General features: G+C 44.5%; 1 protein-coding gene across 2 annotated transcripts in view; it reads right to left on the bottom strand.

Annotated features, from left to right (window-relative positions):
- Positions 1-4,814: 4,814 nt before the first annotated feature.
- PRPSAP1 (phosphoribosyl pyrophosphate synthetase associated protein 1) overlaps positions 4,815-17,867 on the bottom strand; it is a 188,928-nt gene continuing 175,875 nt past the window's right edge. For both annotated transcript variants that reach the window (XM_085616928.1, XM_085616927.1), the window contains 2 exons: positions 6,800-6,946; positions 4,815-6,216 (listed from right to left, as the gene is read on the bottom strand). In XM_085616928.1, the coding sequence (XP_085473054.1) occupies positions 6,058-6,216; positions 6,800-6,946 (306 nt within the window). In that variant the 3' untranslated portion in view covers positions 4,815-6,057. The remainder of the gene's footprint in view (positions 6,217-6,799; positions 6,947-17,867) is intronic.

The raw sequence follows: 17,867 nt of genomic DNA, 5'->3' as shown, positions 1-17,867 counted from the left end.
TGTGTAACACAAATGCTATTCTGGCTAACTTTATCATTAACAAACAGACCCCATTTGAAGCACTTGCTACAGATATCCACGTCTACCATGGAAGTCTCAGTTTAAAACTGGCAAGACAGCTTAGTGGGTTAATGCTTTTACAGCAGAAATTTACATAGAATATCTTTGTCGCAGGTTTGAATCAGAAGTTAATGCGAGTGTTCTATATCGCCACAGATCACTTTCAGGTCACATATTCTCAAGGGGCTAATTTATTCTCTAATTGGAATCAACCTGAAAGTGGGGCAGGACCTCGGGCTGCAGCGTCGCTAGCTTTTTCACCCCTAGCCCTTCTGTTATCCGACATGTCTATGCACATACCTTTGTGACAAAATACAGTTGTATCATCAACAAAACAGACCACAAGCCTTTTTGTGTGTGAAAACTGTTGCACGTTTATTCATATTGTTACGCAGTACACAGGTAGGGTTAACTTATGGGTGATCGTACGAGTGCAGCGAAGTTTAGGACTAACCGCTGTCACACATCCTGAAAACAATCACCAGCCACAGGGCATTACGCTGCCATCTCATTAATTATCCGGTGCTGTATATTTTGCATTGGGGCCTAATGATTTTAGGTGGTTGCTGCACCCGTGCAGCACTGCGCAAGGTAAGGCCAAGCCACAGCTGTCAGGATACCACCTGTCCCTTACGCGATGAAGGGGTAACCGTCGCATTTTTCCCCCCTATGTCCTGAGGATCTCATATTTAGCGGCCCCTTTTCCTCCTGATGGGGTATTCACCACTTTTTGCATTAAGTCTATACCAATACTTTTCTGCTCCATTCATTCCCTTTATAGTAACCTTTAGATACTTCAGGAACAGTGCCGACAACTGGGTTGATTTTCTCCTCAGGCAGGATTCCATGGCCTCTTTGCAAGTTAGAATGTTCAGGATTCTGAAGATGGGAAGTAACCAGAATTTCCTAAGGGGTAGTCATTTCTTGCATATACACACTGTCTGGCTTAATTCAGGAGACTAACCACAGTCTGCAGCTGCTATCCGTGTTGCTGCCCAGTCTCCTGTACCAATATGCTTTCAGGGGGATCAGCCCAAATTTTAACTGAATCAGTTCCTTGAAATCTTCCGCTTCTGGTCCCGGGTCAATGGTTGTTTTATATAGATTGGCATAATCGTGGGGTTGTACAGCTGGGCTGCAAGTTTACCATGCGTTTGTTTTTTATCAAGGTCCTTAATGTCCAGGTGCGATTCAATAACCTTTCATTGTTTCAACAGGATTCTGGATAATTGTTTGGGGGAGGGAGGAAGAGACTGACCCTGTCCACCATATTCCATGCTCCTCTTAATCAGCTAATAATGTATTAAAAGACTGGTTCCATGAGGATTTCTCTTGCATGAACGTCTGTCACAGGTAAGATATATATCAGGGATCTGTTACAGGCCCGCTTTAATTTGGCACAATATGGTAGGAACCTTGCGTTCGATACCAGTTGCGGACTCTTGAGATTAATTTCGAATCAGATTTGCGATATACTGGTGTAGTCTGGTAAATAAAATATTTGTCGCAAACAGTTGCATTATACTTTAACCATCCAGGAAGCAAGATTGTTTTTAAAGGTAAATGCTCCAAGCACCAATATTGGCGTATGTTTACTGTCGACTAACTTCTTTAAGGCGGTTACATCTGGATAGGCAACATTCTTTTGTAGTCTTTGAAACGCCAGGGTCAGGGTTTGTCTTAAGGACTTTCATATGGGGTGGTAGTTTTCCCTCTTTAAATCACCCAAACTCCTAAATATTTACATACAGGCACGCTCTAGTTTTTCGCTATTCAAGAATCAAACCCCCATATTGTTTAATTTATGGACAAAAATAACGATCATGGTTTTAGGATGAATGATTAAAATGTTGTTTGTCTCCCAATTGCAGGCAGTGCCTCCAATGATCTCTGCAGCGGATGACTGTCTAGTCTAGCAAAACAGTATCATCCGCATACTGTAGTATTTGGATTGTCTGACCCTCTAATGTGGGGATATATCTCACTGCATCCAAAATCGGTTTCTATCATCTAGGAAAACGTTTAACAAGAGAGGCTAAAAGGCAGCCTAGTTTAAAACGTTTATTGGTAAAGATCTTATACGATTTGGCCCCTTTTGCAGTAACCTTGCTCTTTACCCAGGTACTGAAGGATAAAGCAATTAGAGCATTTAGCAGGGGCGATGAAATTGCCCAATTTGGGTCCATAAATTGCCTTGTTCGACATTATCTAATGTGGTTTTAAAAATCAGTTAATGCAGCGTGAAACGATTTCCCCTTTATCGCCATTGTATGATCCATCAACGTGGTTAACACAGCCAATTCTTCTCGATATCACAACTTTTCTGAAGCCCGCCTAGAAGAACGGGATCATAGTTTTCCATAGCCCAGTTTTACAGCTCGATATACGATTCTGGCAAAGCACTTGGCTTCTACACCTAAAAGAGCAATTAATCGGAAACTCTCTGGAGCATTAAAGGAAGGCTCCCATTTTATGGATTGAAACGAATAATGACCCCCTCTAGCGGAAACTGGCCTTAAGTAACAAAACCCTTATTTGGTAAGAATACAGTGGCTCGTACGAAGCTCCATTACAAACGTCACATCACTTAAGAGAGTAATCTAAGAAGCGGGGAATAGCTGTGTGACAAACCTCATAGGAGGCAGCAATAGTCACAGAAAAGGGCCCAGCCTCCATAACGATGAAAAAGGTTAACAGATGGCGCATTTGAGGAGCCAGGGAACAGGTGAACTCCAAGACAAAGCCATATCTATGGAATGAGGGTCAAAACGCCTCTAGTAGCGCCACTCGGTACATTTCGGCCATGTACTGCTCACACACATGGACTTGACAGAGGGTTGTCTGGCAGGTAACACGGCTACCATTTCTTTTCAGGCAGGTGAAGGTACACCGCTCTGCCCCAAAGTGTGAGGGCAGAGGGCGTGAAAGTTGTGATACAGAACTCCACATGTGCGGAACCGATAGTGATATCCCCCTTATCTCCAGGTGCACTCTCAGGCCTTGTCAGAGGTAGGAACACGCGATACAAATACTGCAATGCAGTGCACAAACTGCGTCACAAATACTGCGCGTTTAGGCAGACCGACTAACCATATCCTCTGCACCGGAGCAATGAGGGGTCCACCCTCTTACTGTCCCCTCATCTCCATTAGGACCTGCAGCATTATAGGGAAAGTGCAGCTTGGAATGACGCTTATGTGATTAAATCGATGTTATGTTACATGACTGGAGGTAGACCTGGAAGGCTGCCCTAAGATTACACAATCCCACACTGGCGAACGCTACATAGAATGACGGTATAGGGATATACCACTCTTCCAAGTACACACAACAATGTCTATGTTTAAGCCCAAGCGACTATTTGTCACTCCTTTTGGTTTCACTCCAGGCCCCAGTACAGCTAACACGTTACCAACAAGAGCACCAACCAGGTCAACACACCCTACACCGAAACACTTCCCATAAAGGCCATATTATAAACACTCTTCCAACCAAGCACAACCTGCAGCTTGGCGCTCTAGCCATTCACTGAATGCACCTCTAGGCCCTCGTGAGGGGTATGACGCAATGTACAGACCTAAAATAAATACAAAAACAATACGGCATCTTCAAAGGCAACTGCCATCTTATTTAAAAAACACATCCGAAGCACCTACCATGCATAAAGAACACCAAAATGTCGAGACCTTCTATCCATGAACCAAGCAATTACTCACAAGCACAAAACGTTTTTTGCGAGAGTGCGGTCGGTCTTGTAAGGGCTCACGCACAGCTTTTTCCTGAGTCACAGCAGACACGAGCCCTATGTAATACTTGTAGCCTTGCCAGCGCTACCAGGAGAAACAATGGAAAAGAACTTGCATAGAAGTCTGAGGTGACATTACTTCATTTTGACTGTTGAAAATGTGTACATGTATAACTTCTGCATAGTGCTTAACATTTACATAACCTATTTTTGTGTGGGGTTTTTGTTTTGTTTTTTAGGGGACCAAGATCTCACCTGGTCACGTCTGACCACTACGCCCTCTAGGCAGGTGGTGAACAGGTTGTAAACTGTGTTGCGCAGCATCGTTTTCTCCAATCAGTGGGGCTCAGTCCCTCAAACTGGGGGGGGGGGGGGTGCTGTTCCCAGTCTTGCCATAGATTTATTTGTCATGTCGACAATAGCTGAGAGGGATTAAACACAGACTAAAATACCAACACGAAGCACCTCAAAGAAATGAGAAATGTCCTATTTTCAACAGGCACACAAGGAACAGTAGGCCTCTTCTACCCAAGTCCTGCATCACTGCATCATTCCTCTTCTAGTGAGTCAAAGGGAAAGGAGGCCTGGGTAACAGCTATGCCCAGGAAGGGGGAGCAGGCACTGCCTTCTTACTACCTCTCCCCTAAACACAGTTTGTGTAGTGAGATTTGCTTGATACGATTAGGGGCACTTTAGGGGAGAAATTAGCCTACTCCTAAGCTCATTCAGTTTTTTTGCACCTAGACGCATGTTTAGCCGACCAGGCATACCAACACTGCACCACCCCTCTGCAAGGGGAGCATTCCCAACAACTGAACGTCTGCTTGTCGATCCAAACGGATGGGCCCACTGGAGCAGCTGGAAGACGCTTCACATTTTTTCCATTGTTACAGAAAATAGTAGTAAAAAACATAAGAATGTATCAGTCCTTTTAACAAGCCTTCCTGCATGTTCCATGAATAGGGAAGCTAGGAGCCACAAAGAAGTGTACACAGAAAGACCAGAGAACTTTGATTACAGGGCTTTCCTTTTATTGTAACAAATGACAGCAAGCTCATCATAAAAGGAAAAAAATAGAAAAGTGAAGGAAACATAGCAACCCCATTTCAGGCAAACAGGAGAAGATAGGTGATGGCAGCACATACCAAGAGCAGCCAAACCAGCAGAGCTAAATCACGACTGTCCCGTTCCCAGAGGCGAAAGACTGATGGATGGATGGATGGAGTAACCCTTTCACAAGAGACATGTAACCCTGACCACTTCCACACTCCCCTTAGAAAACCCCTTCTCATCGGCCCAAGGCAGATCTGCTGATCAGATTATGGGTTGCCCATCTCCACCACCCAGCAGCGTAAGGACATCCATTATACAAGGCAAAGCGCAGCTACAGAAATAAAAAGCAAGTCCCGACAGTGCCAAGAGAGTGCCAGCAGCCAGTGTTTGCGGTTAAAGAGAGTCCTTATGGTCATTCCTGCCATGCTCCTGTCTGCACTAAGTCTTAGGAGCTCAGCTATTATTGGTGTGAATGTGGAATTAAGAACTAACGCATACACCATCAGCAAACTCACTGAACTCGCTGGCGGAAAGTGGAATAAACTCTTAAAACGAAAGAACAGAGTTAGAAATTTGGGCCAGTAGTTTGAGGGACTTCGAAATATTCACCTTTCTGATAATCAGTACGACAGAATACATCTGGATGACTGAGGTCCCGAAACCAGATAATCCACTAATGGAGCACACAGTGAGTTACGTAGTAGTTGTAATTACTAGATGAAAAGCTGGGGACAGGTGAAATGCCAACTCAGCAGCCCGAGTTCCTTCATATATATTTATAGAATACACAAATTGTGTTTTATTGAAAATACTGAGTTGTTACTCTCATTTTCATGACCGGAGCTGGGTTAATAGACTACTCTGGTTGTAAAATAATGTGACAAACCCCTAAGCCTCACATATGCCCATCAACCACAGATGGACAGCACTTCACTAAGGATCGTTACTGCCCAACACATTATCTGCACTGCTGCCCCCACATTCATTATCTCCTGGGATGTACCCTGCATTAAGAGACCTGTGCCAATTGTGCTTCAGACACTACTCGGTCCTCCAAAACGTCAGTCCGCCAACAATCGCCACACGGCCCCATCTTCACTCAACAAACCCTGGGCGCCACCTTAAGAGTAGTCGCAGCAGCATCCACATGCACGTGTCCATCTGAAGCGAGGATGCAGGGCAGGCAGCAGTGGTGTGCTCTAGTCATCCACTGCAATGTTTCTGAAGAGATAAGCCATGGACTCCCCGTTGTGGATGCGCCGAATGGCCTCGGAGAGGATCAGACTCACATCCACAGTCTTGATCTTTGGGCACTGCAGTTTCTGTACCTCATGGGGAACGGTGTTGGTTACTACCACCTGCAAAGACAACGGGGGGTGGGGGGTAGGAGAGAGAAGCAAGAGGGAATAATGAGATTAAGAATTATGGAGGGCAATGAACAGCATTTACCTACACATACAGCTGTGTTATTTTAGACTCTTCAATAGAATGCCCCAATAACTACACGACCCACATTTCCTCCCCGCAAAATTCACACCACTGTCATGGGGGTCCATTGTGCTCTAAACACCACGCGTTATCAGCATGGTGGAACCCATGCATTTCATGGAACGGTCACCAGCAGTGTGGTGTCATCTACTGTCAGTCTAGGTTTTCAGCCATAGCTGTGCAGGTGGTATGCTGAGCCACTGGAGGTTATACAACACTCGAAGAATTCCACTAGCAAAAACTTTACTCTGATTACCTGCACAGGTGCTCACAGAAAGCCTGAGAGACGAGGGAGGGATTCACTATGATGAGATGCTACATCGCTCGAATACACTGAGAAGTTACCTGCCAAGGATGTACACTCCACCTCCCATCCCTGGACATCCATGCCCATTCACTGACTTAACAGAGTGGTGTACGGAACGCTCTCTTGTAAATTCAGCTTGTCCATACCTCATCAATAGAAGATTCCTCTATAAGGCGAGGAGCCTCAGCAGATAAGATACCGTGAGTAGCCATCACAAAAATCTTGTAAGCGCCACGTTCTTTCAGAATTTCCGCAGCTGCAACAAAGCTCTCCACGTCATCGATTATATCATCCTGAAAACAAACATCAAGAGTGTTTACACATTACCAAACATTTGTGCTCACATTGAAGGAGAAAAATCATCCCTCTCAACTGTTTATCAGGATTGGTTACAGTGAATTGGTAGGTCTTATTTCGAAATTTCGTGGGAAGACCTGGAATTTTCTACATGACCTTTTATTTATTTAAAACAAACATTAGCCCATGAACATGATAGAATAATGGACCATCATGTTTTCTAGGTCATTAAGAAATTGTTTTGCGTATTAAGAGGACCAGAAGGCATATAAAATCAACCGGAAAAGTTACTCTTCAAGAAAGCTGCTGCAATAATGGCCTCGGGATAAGCTAAAAAAAAAGTGAATTTAGATAGCACTAACTTATGTTCCAGTGAAGGCGAAAGGCTGTCGTCTTGGAGAATAGGTTTCCTTCAGTCCCTCCAAGAAGTCTTTAACAACTGGAACTGTGACGAAAGATCTTTGGTTTGGTACTTTTCGGCTAGCTGTGGTGGCAGCTAAATAAACCTTTATCGAGGAGTACTGCAACATTGATTTTGTCAGATTGATAAATTATGATGACATACTCCTTGCAAAGAATGGGATTATGGTTGTTCTACAGATACCAGATCACAGAAAGCTTCCACTTGAAACTGTTGGATGCTCTTATGTGAGCTGTTTAGTTGCCTGGAAAATGTTCACGCACTCCTGAGGTAGACCTAAATACCCATATTGCGGCACCCCAGGAGCCATGCAGCTAAATTCAACACTTGTATGAGGTGATGGATCCTCCCGAGCTGATTCGGTCCACACAGCAATGTTTTGAGCAGTCTTATTGATAGGCGAAGATGACATGGTGACCACGACTGCGTCGGCAATTCTGGGATAAGTATCATATTCACATTGCAAATCCGCTGCCCCAGATTTAGTGGGAAAGGTGGAAAAGCCTACAGAAATGTCTTGTCCTAGTTCATCAGAAGAGCACAGCGCATTTATCCTTGTTCCCACATTCTCGATGCAAATAATAATACTAATGTATTTTCACATGAGGGGTCCCAGCGGTAGGAAGCTGAGTAGAGAAAAGCGTTGAGCACAACAGGAGAAGCCTAAGTGGATCCAAAAAGCCAGGTTTTCAGTTTTTTTCTGAATATCAATTCGGAGAGAGCCAGCTAAAGTTCCACTGGTAGTGAATTCCAAATTTTGGGAGCCAAGTAAATGAAGGCACAACCACCCACTCTATCTTTTTCTGACTCTGGGAATGGAGGCCAGTTTGGCCGTAGTCGATCTTGTTCTGCTTGGAGCATAGGGAGTAATCCTGTCCTGAAGATAGGCAAGGCCTTGGCAGGAAAGGATTTTGTAGCAATAACAGAGAGCCTTAAAAGGTGACCATCTGTTTCACTAGCAGCTAGTGTAGCTTCTTCAATGCAGTACTGATAAAGGTTCGCCTCTGGAGCCAGAGCAGTGTCCGAGCTGCTGTATTCTGCAAATGTTGAAGCCTATTCAATCACGCTTGGGAGACACCCAAGTACAAAATATTTAAGTAATCCAATCTGGATATAACCAGCACCTAGACTACATTTTTTGGGCGGACTAGGGAAGAAGGTGAAGAATTGTTTTTAGGGATCTCAACATCCCAAAACACTTTCCTGAAAGGGCATTTGAACTGGTCATGGAACGAGAGCTTCTCATGGAACCAGATGCCCAGGTTCTTTACCTTGGGCATGGGGGACAGTAAAGAACCGAGGTTAACTGGCCAGCCAGCAATAAACCAGATGTTTAGATGCTTGCCCAGTTCCAGAACCTCAGTCTTCTCAGCATTCAATTTTAAGCAATTGAGGTCCATCCAGGTGGCAACATCAGACAGGCACGCACAGAGGGAGGATACCATATGCTCTCTGTTCTGGGGAAAAGTTATAAGAATCTGAGTGTCATCAGCATATGAGATAATAGTAAAATTATACTGCACGATGACCCCAGCCAGAGGGCTAACGTAAACATTAAAAAGAAATGGGCTCAAAGACGAGCCCTGAGGCACTCCTTGCTGCAAATGATGGATTGATGACCGAAACGGTTTTTGTGATACCTGACAAGTGCGTCCCTGCAGGAATGAGACCAACCACCGCAGAGCTTTACCACTAATACACCTATTCCAGAGCCACTTGACTAGGATATTACGGGATACAGTGTCAAACCTGGCACTGAGATCTAGCATAAGAATGGCCATGGTGTTGCCCTCATCCATAATTTGCCTAGCAGATTCAGAGGCAAGGAACAAGGCAGAATCTGTGATGTAGGTAGAGCGAAAGTGTAATTGAGGTCTATGTAGGAGCCCATTATCCTCCAAGAAATTGGAGAGTTGATTGGTTACATGCTTTTCCACTAACCTACCAAAGAGAGGCAGCAAAGAAATGGGCTGATAATTTTCGGGCCTCAAAGGATTCAATAGCGTTTTTATTAAACAGGGAGACCACCAAGGCACATTTCCATTGTTGAGGAACACAGCCAGAGGACAGGGAGATATTAATCACATTTCCCACAACAGGTTGGATAAACTCACAGCCCTGCTCCGAAATGGTTGGAGAGATTAGCTCCGCTGGAGAGCCGGATTTAACAGTACAGGAGAGAGAGGTCAAATCAGTGGTGGAAATTGGGCCAAATTGATGTAGCTCGACACTGGTGGCTGCCGAGGCAAACCATATCTCCAACTATTAGTGACACCTTGCTTCTATAGGGAAGGTATTATAGATTTTCTCCACTTTTTCAAGACACATTCCATGGCAGAACTGTATAGCTGACAAATCTGCAGACTCCACAGCAGCACTAATCACCAGAATGCCTATTAATTGTCTTTCCTCAATTATTTCCAGGAAATCCTGCATGCGTTCCCTAAGCAAATCGTTCACATGAAGACAGGGATTCCCACAGTAATCCGTCATACCTGCACAATATAGCTGTGCAGCTGGCAGTTTTAGGAGCCACTACTGCAGTGCCACACACTTTCTGACCAGTACCATAGATTTTCTTGATCTCACCATCTGGATGAACCGATGCCTCTGCAGTAGAGGGGAGGTTTTTCCTCTCTGCTGACAATCGCAGAGTCAGGTTTAGGTTCTTGGTGAAGGTAGGACCAATCTTGCTTCAAAGCTTTTTGTACCTTTCGCAGTCTAGGTGTAGATACCTTTATGGACAGGGAAACATTTCCTTGGTGGATGCTGCAAATCCTAGAACCAGCTGCAAAGTTAGAGTAGGAACGGCTCTAGACTGAAGTTTTCTCCATGATTACAGAGACGGGCACCTTCAATTGTATACTGAGTATATCTGCACCGCTTAAGAGTACATCCTGAAAAGTAGTAATGCCATTCACTGGGAATATGCACAAAGGAGACAGCAGGTGAAGCTGGAAAGTATGCTGAAAAACAATTTGAAGTGGATTTAAACATCAGAAGGCAATAGGATAGGAAATCTTTTCAGTTTATGTCTGTCACGTGTTGCTGAAGGAGGATTACTTGGATGAGTTAGAATTCAAGGTGAAGAAGGGCCTCTTCCTGATTAAGGACATGCATGGGCTCTTTTACACCATTCACCAACTCTAAAAGTGGTAATGGAACCAGAATAGGATCAGTGGCAGGAATGGTCATACTCGGCATTTTCACAGGTGGAGGTGAAAGCTGCATAGAGAATGACAGGTGTACTAAATTGGATTATTATTTTGGATGAGAAACTATCCACCTCAAGAAATCATCATAAAGCTTGTCAAGGTGAACGCTGAAAATCCAATAACTAACCAGAGCTCAACTCCTGGTAGCAATGGCACAGAGCTGGGCAAGAAGTTAAGTATTTATGCAGTACCAAAACAGTAATAAAGCAGAAATGCAAAACAATAACAATTCCAAACCAAATTGGAAAAATAGAATACAAATTAATAAACAAACTTACACCAAAATGACAAAAATCCAATAATGGAAACCAGAGGAAGTAAGAATAGCACCAGGAAGCACAAAGTGCCAATGATAGACAATGGTTGCGGGAGACCCAGATGCAATTTGACGCGGACTGTGATTGCACGCACGTCTGATACACCAAGGTTCGTCTTGGTCATAGATTTCACCTTCTGACTTTAGACCCTTTCAGTCCCACTTCACCACAGGAGTACACTTCGAAAGCCCCCAGGTCCTCAGGGGAGGCACATGGAGCCTCACTATGTGGCAGGTAGAGGCCAAGACAAGATTCAGTCCACATACGCTTGCCACTGGTCAGCTGGGAATTTGCAGCAAAGGCCTGTTGTAACTTGTTGTATCCTTGTGGCTTGAACAGGAGGTCAGCCCAATAACTGCTGCTTTAGGGGGCCCTGGAAATTATGCCCCACCAGTGCTTCGAGTAAAGACTTGCTGTACTTTCTTATGAAGTGGTAAAAGATTCTAAAATTGTAGGTAATAGCTGTAGACTGGACATGAGAGATACATTCAAGGAAAGAACAGGGAACAGACTTAACCCGTTCCCTGCTCATGACGGAACCACTCCGTCATGAGCCACGGGCGCCGTGTGCTCATGACGGAGTGGTTCCGTCATGCTGCGGCCGTTGGCGGCTGCTCCGCCCACGCGGCACTGATTCCCCGCCTGTGCGGGCGATCAATGCAAGTGGGCAGAGTCATGACGGAACCACGCCGTCATGAGCACAGCTCGCCCGTGACTCATGACGGCGTGGTTCCGTCATGAGCATGGCGGCGCCGCGCTGACCCCAAACCCCCCCAGCGCCGCGGCGGAATTCGTGCCGCGGCGAAGGGGTTCAATGCTGTTGTACTATTTTGCGCAGCCTCTCTTTTTCAGTTGATTCAATTGTGGTGCATAGCTATGTCTATTTCTATACTGTCTGGTTGTAATGTAAAATTGATAAAAGTAATTTAAAAAAAAGCTAAGATGACCCTAGCAGCATTTAAACTATAGTGCTGGATACACTATTTTATCAACCCATGATTACTGCATAACCACAGTGACACCATCACTAAATGGGTGTTTGTAGGATGAAAAATAAAAAAACCCCGATATCTACCCCCTCTCACACACTATTCCACAAATAACTTCAGAATTTTTAATATTCTACTGGATAAATGAACTGCTCAAATCCGAATTTGACATCCATACCACAACCACTCCACTATTAGACTGCTTATATAGTAAGTAAGTAATGTTTTATACACATGCGAATGTCGAGGTGTCTTGCCGCTGAGGGAGCGTGAGGTGTGTTGTTCAGGCTGGTCGTAACTTATTTGGGGGGGAAAGAGCCAGGTCTTAATCGTTTTCCTGAACTGGAGCTTATTTGTCTGCAACCTAATGGTGGCCGGCAGCTTGTTCCAAAGTCTAGCAGCAAGGTGGGATAGGCTCCTGCCTCCCCATCTTGCCCTGCGAATTTTGGGAATCTGAACCAACCCAGTGTTGGTTGATCTAAGATTCCGTGTCGGGGGAGTACCAAAGAAACAATTTCTGCATGTCCAAGGCTCCCCCTCCATACAATGCCTTGTGTACCAAACAAAGTGCCTTAAATTCCACCCCTTTTTGTGTTGGATGCCAATGGAGTAGCCTGATGCTAGCGAAGGAGGAATGATGTTTAGGGATGTTGAGTAGTAGTCGCTCAGCAGCATTTTGTAGTGATTGTAGTTTGGCCATCCGAGCCGTGTCAAGGCCCAGGAATAGTGCATTGCCGTAGTCAATCTTTAAGAGGATCAGTGCACCTGTAACTGTTTTCCTAAGATCCTGTGGAATAAAGGGCATGATCTTACATAGAATCCTTAGTAAAAAGAAACAGGAGGACGTCAAGCGATTAATCTGACCTGCAAAGTTTAGCTGATTCACTCCCAAGTTTATCGCCTTGGTAGCCAGAGGAGGACAGTTGCCTGTCTCGATTGACCACCATGCTTGGTTCCACATGGATGGGCCCTTTCTAAACTCCATTATCTGTTTTATCAGTATTGAGTTTGAGGAAGTTTTGGTTCATCCAGCTCATTATACTCTTCAGGCACTTATGAAAGCTGACAGCTGCGACTTCAGCCCTGTGTGATACAGCTATGACTAACTGGGTATAATCAGCATATGACAGCAGAGTGAAACCACACTCTTTGATTTGCCTGGCCAGCAGGGTGACCTCGATGTTGAATAGGGTCAGTGACAGAGCCGAGCCTTGTGGCACCTCGCATGGTAGATGAAAGTTCTCCGATTTGAGGTTGTCCCAATGTACCCTCTGCTTGCTGGACGGAGGAGAGTAGAGTTAGATCCATCTCTTTAATTCCTATTGACTCCAGCCGCCGCACTGACACCACATGATTCACGGTGTCAAATGCTGCTGATAGGTCAAATAGAATAAGGACGGCTCTGCTCTGCACTCCCCGCCCCCCTCCCACCCCCATCCAGTTGCCTGCGAATCTCCTCTGTGGCCATAATCAGAGCACTCTCAGTGGAATGGTGTGGTCTAAAAGCCATGGAGGATCTAAGATTATTGGAATCAAGATATTGGATCAGCTCACGGTTTACTGATTTTTCTAGGGTTTTGGCAGTTATTGGCAAGCACGATACTGCCCGGTAATTCTTTACCTCAGTGGGATTTTTCAGAATGGGCCTGATGCATGACTTCTTCCAGGGCAATGGAAAGATCCCAGACTCGATTACTTCATTTAGAAGTGGGGCTACATGGACACTGATGTTCTCTGAGACCAGATGTAAAGTGGCAGGAGAACACGGGTCATTAGGAGATCAAGACTTAGTCAGTAGAAGCAGATTATTCACTTTCCCCATGGTTAGAGCCGAGAAACTAGTTAGTTTGTGATGAGTTAGATTCTTGTCGGTGGAAAAAGTATTATTTATAGTTGCGTCGGGTGCTGTTTTGAGGAGATCCTCGTAGATTGGTTGCACCTTGGTTTGAAAGTTGCACCTTGGTTTGAAAGTAGTTGGCAATCTTATTACAAAAGATTTGATCCAGTGTGAACTGATTGACCAGCTGTAGATAACACAGAGCCTGGACTGTCTTAAAAAGCTCCTTAGAGGAGTTCTTTGCGGCACCTATTCTAATTGTAAAATAGTCAGTCTTAGCTTTTTTAATTGCCTCCTTATATTCCTCTAGGACTAGGTTGTAGGCCATTTTATGTTCCCTGCTATAATCGGCCCTCCATAATCATTCAACTCTTCTACATTTAGACTTAATGTATTTAAGATCTGGACTGTACCATGGCGCGGACGCCAGACTTCTTATTTTCATAGTTTTTTCCGGGGCCAGCAGATTTACTGCTGTTCTAATCCATTCATCAAATTTATGTGCTGCCAAGTTAGTAGAAGCCTGCATAGGAGGGTGTCTGTGATGGGTCTCTTCTAACTCTTGCTTCTGTATTCTGTGCCAGGGGCAGTGTTAACAAAAATCGGTCTATTTGAGTGAAGCCGGTTAGATTGCGTTACTCGTACTTTAAAGTGTATAGCTATGTGATCTGTCGAGGGTAATGGGAGGGTTTTGTCCAGTGTGATGTCAGAGTTCTTGGTAAAAATGCCGTCCAAGGTCTGACCGGCTATATGTGTAGCTTCCGAGATAATTTGGGTTAAACCGTGTGCTGTCAGATTGTCTAGCAGGGACGCGGTATCTGCGTTATTGTTAGATTCAAGGTTAAAATTAAATTCACCCAAGATTGTGAACGTGGGAGATTCTAAACAGGATTCAAGAAAGGTATGGCGTGCTAGGGTAAAAACATATCTTGGCCTAGGTGGCCGATGTAAGAGTAGGCCAGGGAAGGTCAGAGTGTTATTTACTTTGATGGTAAAAATCATAGCTTCCGCTGAAAGTTGTAGGGTGGGCTCTATTCGGACGTTAAGGCAGGAGCGATCTAGAATGGTAATGCTCCCTCCTTTTTTCCCTATCCTGTCTAGGCCAGCTACTTGGTAACCTCCAGTCTGGTTCAGATGTCTCGTTAGCCCAGGTCTCTGTCAAGAAGACCAAGTCGGGGTTCGAAAGTTGCATCATGCATTCGAACTTGTATTTATGCTTTATCAGTGACCCAGTGTTAAGCAGGATACACTGAAGAAAGTCTTCAGAAATACCCCAGGAGGCATTCCCTCCTTAAGCGGAAACTACTGCTGTGGAGTAAGGGTGATTGGGGGAGTGACTGAGTGACATTTAGGTCTCTCTTAGGTTTGGTTCTATGTTTAATCATTATTTAGCTTTGATTGGAACATATTTCTTTCCTTGAATTACCGCTAATTGCACTTTTTATAAGGATAATGTTACTTACCCAGTAAGCATCTGTTCTTGGCATGTAGAGCTGTAGATTCACATGCTTTGCATACTCCTGCCATCTAGTGTTGGGTCAGGATGCTTGCAAGTAGTTTTTGTCTTCGAAGAAGTCTTTCCAGTGACTAGGTAAGGCGACTCCTCCTGTCGGTGATAGTGCGCATGGTCAACAACTCCATTGTTATAATGTTTTACCGCAAGAGGGTGAGAATAGAGTGCCTAAGTATAGAATAGAGATGCCATGTATATGTATGCAAGTAAGAACTGCAACAACTATAGGAGTCCGGGGAGGCGGGTGGGCACATGTGAATTTTACAGCTCTACATGCCAAGAACAGATGCTTACTGGGTAAGTAACATTATCCCTTCGAGGCATGTGGGCTGTAGATACACGTGCTTTGCATAGACTATAAAGCAGTAAGCTCCCAAAGCAGTGGCTAACCTGTAGGTGTTGCAGTTGTTTGAAATAGTGTCTTAAGCACTGCCTGGCCTACATTTGCTTGTTGTCTTGCTAACACATCTACAGAGTAGTGTTTAGTAAATGTGTGTCGGGTAGACCATGTAGCTGCTTTACAAATGTCAGCTAGAGGAATGTTGCCTAAAAAGGCCATAGTAGCCCCTATCTTGTGTGTAGAATGCGCTGTAGGGGGTATGGACAAAGGTCTTTTGGCTTTTGCATAGCATATTTGAAAGCATTTCACAATCCATCTTGAAATGCCTGATTTAGAGATGGGATTGTCTTTGTGAGGTGGCGCAAATGCAACAATAGTGGTTTGGTTTCACGAAAATCTTTGGTCCTTTCTTTTTGATGTAATATAATAAAGCTCTTCTAACGTCTAGCGTGTGCAGAGCTCTTTCTGCCACTGAATCAGGTTGAGGAAAAAACACAGGTAACTCAACTGATTGGTTAATATGAAAAGAAACCATTTTGAGAGGGAATTTTGGGTTGGTGCAATGAACAACTATTTTTGTGGAGTTGAAAAAAATGTTCTTCCAGGGTAAGCGCCTGTAGCTCACCAACTGTTCTAAACGAAGTGATAGCAATGAGGAAAGTCACTTTCCATGAGTGAAACTGTAGAGGACATTAATGTAAGGGTTCCAAGGGTGGACCCATAAGTTTTGTAAGGACAATATTAAGATTCCACACCGGCGCGGGTGGAACTCTTAGTGGTATCACTCTTTTCAAACCTTCCATGAAAGCTTTGAATACTGGAATCTTGAAAAATGATCAATGTTGTCTGTTTTTCGCAAATATGCAGCCACTGCTGCAAGGTGTAAACAAATAGATGTGTTAGCCAACCGTTTTTGCTGTAAACGCAACAGGTAACAGATAATATTTTGTAAAAATGCGTCTAGAGGATTGATCTTGTTATTATAATAGATAACAAATCTTTTCCACTTTGCTGCATATCAAGCTCTGGTAGTAGGCTTTCTTGCTTCTTCTAAAATAGTCATACATTGTGGTGGTAGATATAAATAACCAAACTGACTCCAGGAGCCAAATCGCTAGGTTGAGCTCCTTGCGATTTGGATGTCTGATTTCTCCATGGCTCTGAGCGAGGAGACTGGAGGTGAGATGTAGTTTTTGATGTGGAACCACTAACAGTTCTAATAGGGTGGTGTACCAAGGTTGACGAGCCCATGTGGAAGAGGGGTGGGGGAGACTAGGACCAGTGTGAGTGATATTTGCCTGAGCTTCCGAACTAGCAATGGAAGTAGTGGGAGATGTGGAAAAGCTTAGGCAAATATCCCTGACCAACACATCCACAGGGCATTGCCTTTGGATAGAGGGTGTGTGAACCTGGATACGAAGTTTGGGCATTTTGCGTTGTTTACTGTGGCAAACAGATCTATTTGTGGAAAGTAGGGAAGAAGAATTTGGGGATGAAGTTCCCACTCATGAACTTGCTGCCTTTGTCTGCTGAGGAGGTCGGCAATTCGATCGTTTACTCCTGGAAGGTATTCCACCAGGAGATACATCTTGCGGTGAAGTGGCCAGTTCCAAATGTTTTCTGAAAGACATGACAGTTGTAGAGAGTGTTCCTCCTTGTTTTTGTACATAGTACATTGCTGTCATGGTTTCTGTGCAGACAAAAACAACTTTGCCTTTAAGGTGAGTTTGAAAAGCTTTGAGTGCTAGGAACACTACCAGAAGTTCTAGGTAGCTGATGTGGAGACTTTTGTGATTATTGCTCCACAGACCCTGGATTGTGTAATGTTGGCGAAGGGCACCGCAACAAGTGAGAAATGAGTCTGCTGTTAGCAGAGTCTGTGGAATAGGGTCTATGAAAGGTCGCCCTTTTGATACATTTTGTGGGTCCCACCACTGCAGAGAGCGATGGGTGTAGGCCGCTTACCAACACTAGATCGATTTATTGACCCTGTGATTGATTCCACTGACTCGCTAGACATTCTTTTAGGGGACGCATGTGAAGCCTTGCATGAGGTACGATTGTGATGCAAGATGCCATCATTCCCAGCAGTTGCATGAAAACTTTGGCTCGTAATGTTTGACTGGGTTGAAACTGTAGTACCAAAGACTGAATCTTGTAAATTCTGGCTGCATTGGGAGAGGCTAGAGCTTCGAGTGTTGATAGTAGCTCCTTGATAAGACTGCATCCGTGCAGGACACAGGTGAGACTTTTGTGCATTGATGGCGAAGCCCAATTGATGAAGT

This window comes from Triturus cristatus, chromosome 7 (assembly GCF_964204655.1).
Source record: "Triturus cristatus chromosome 7, aTriCri1.1, whole genome shotgun sequence".
Classification (NCBI taxonomy): Eukaryota; Metazoa; Chordata; class Amphibia; order Caudata; family Salamandridae; genus Triturus; species Triturus cristatus.
This window is presented reverse-complemented; position numbering and strand designations above follow the sequence as displayed.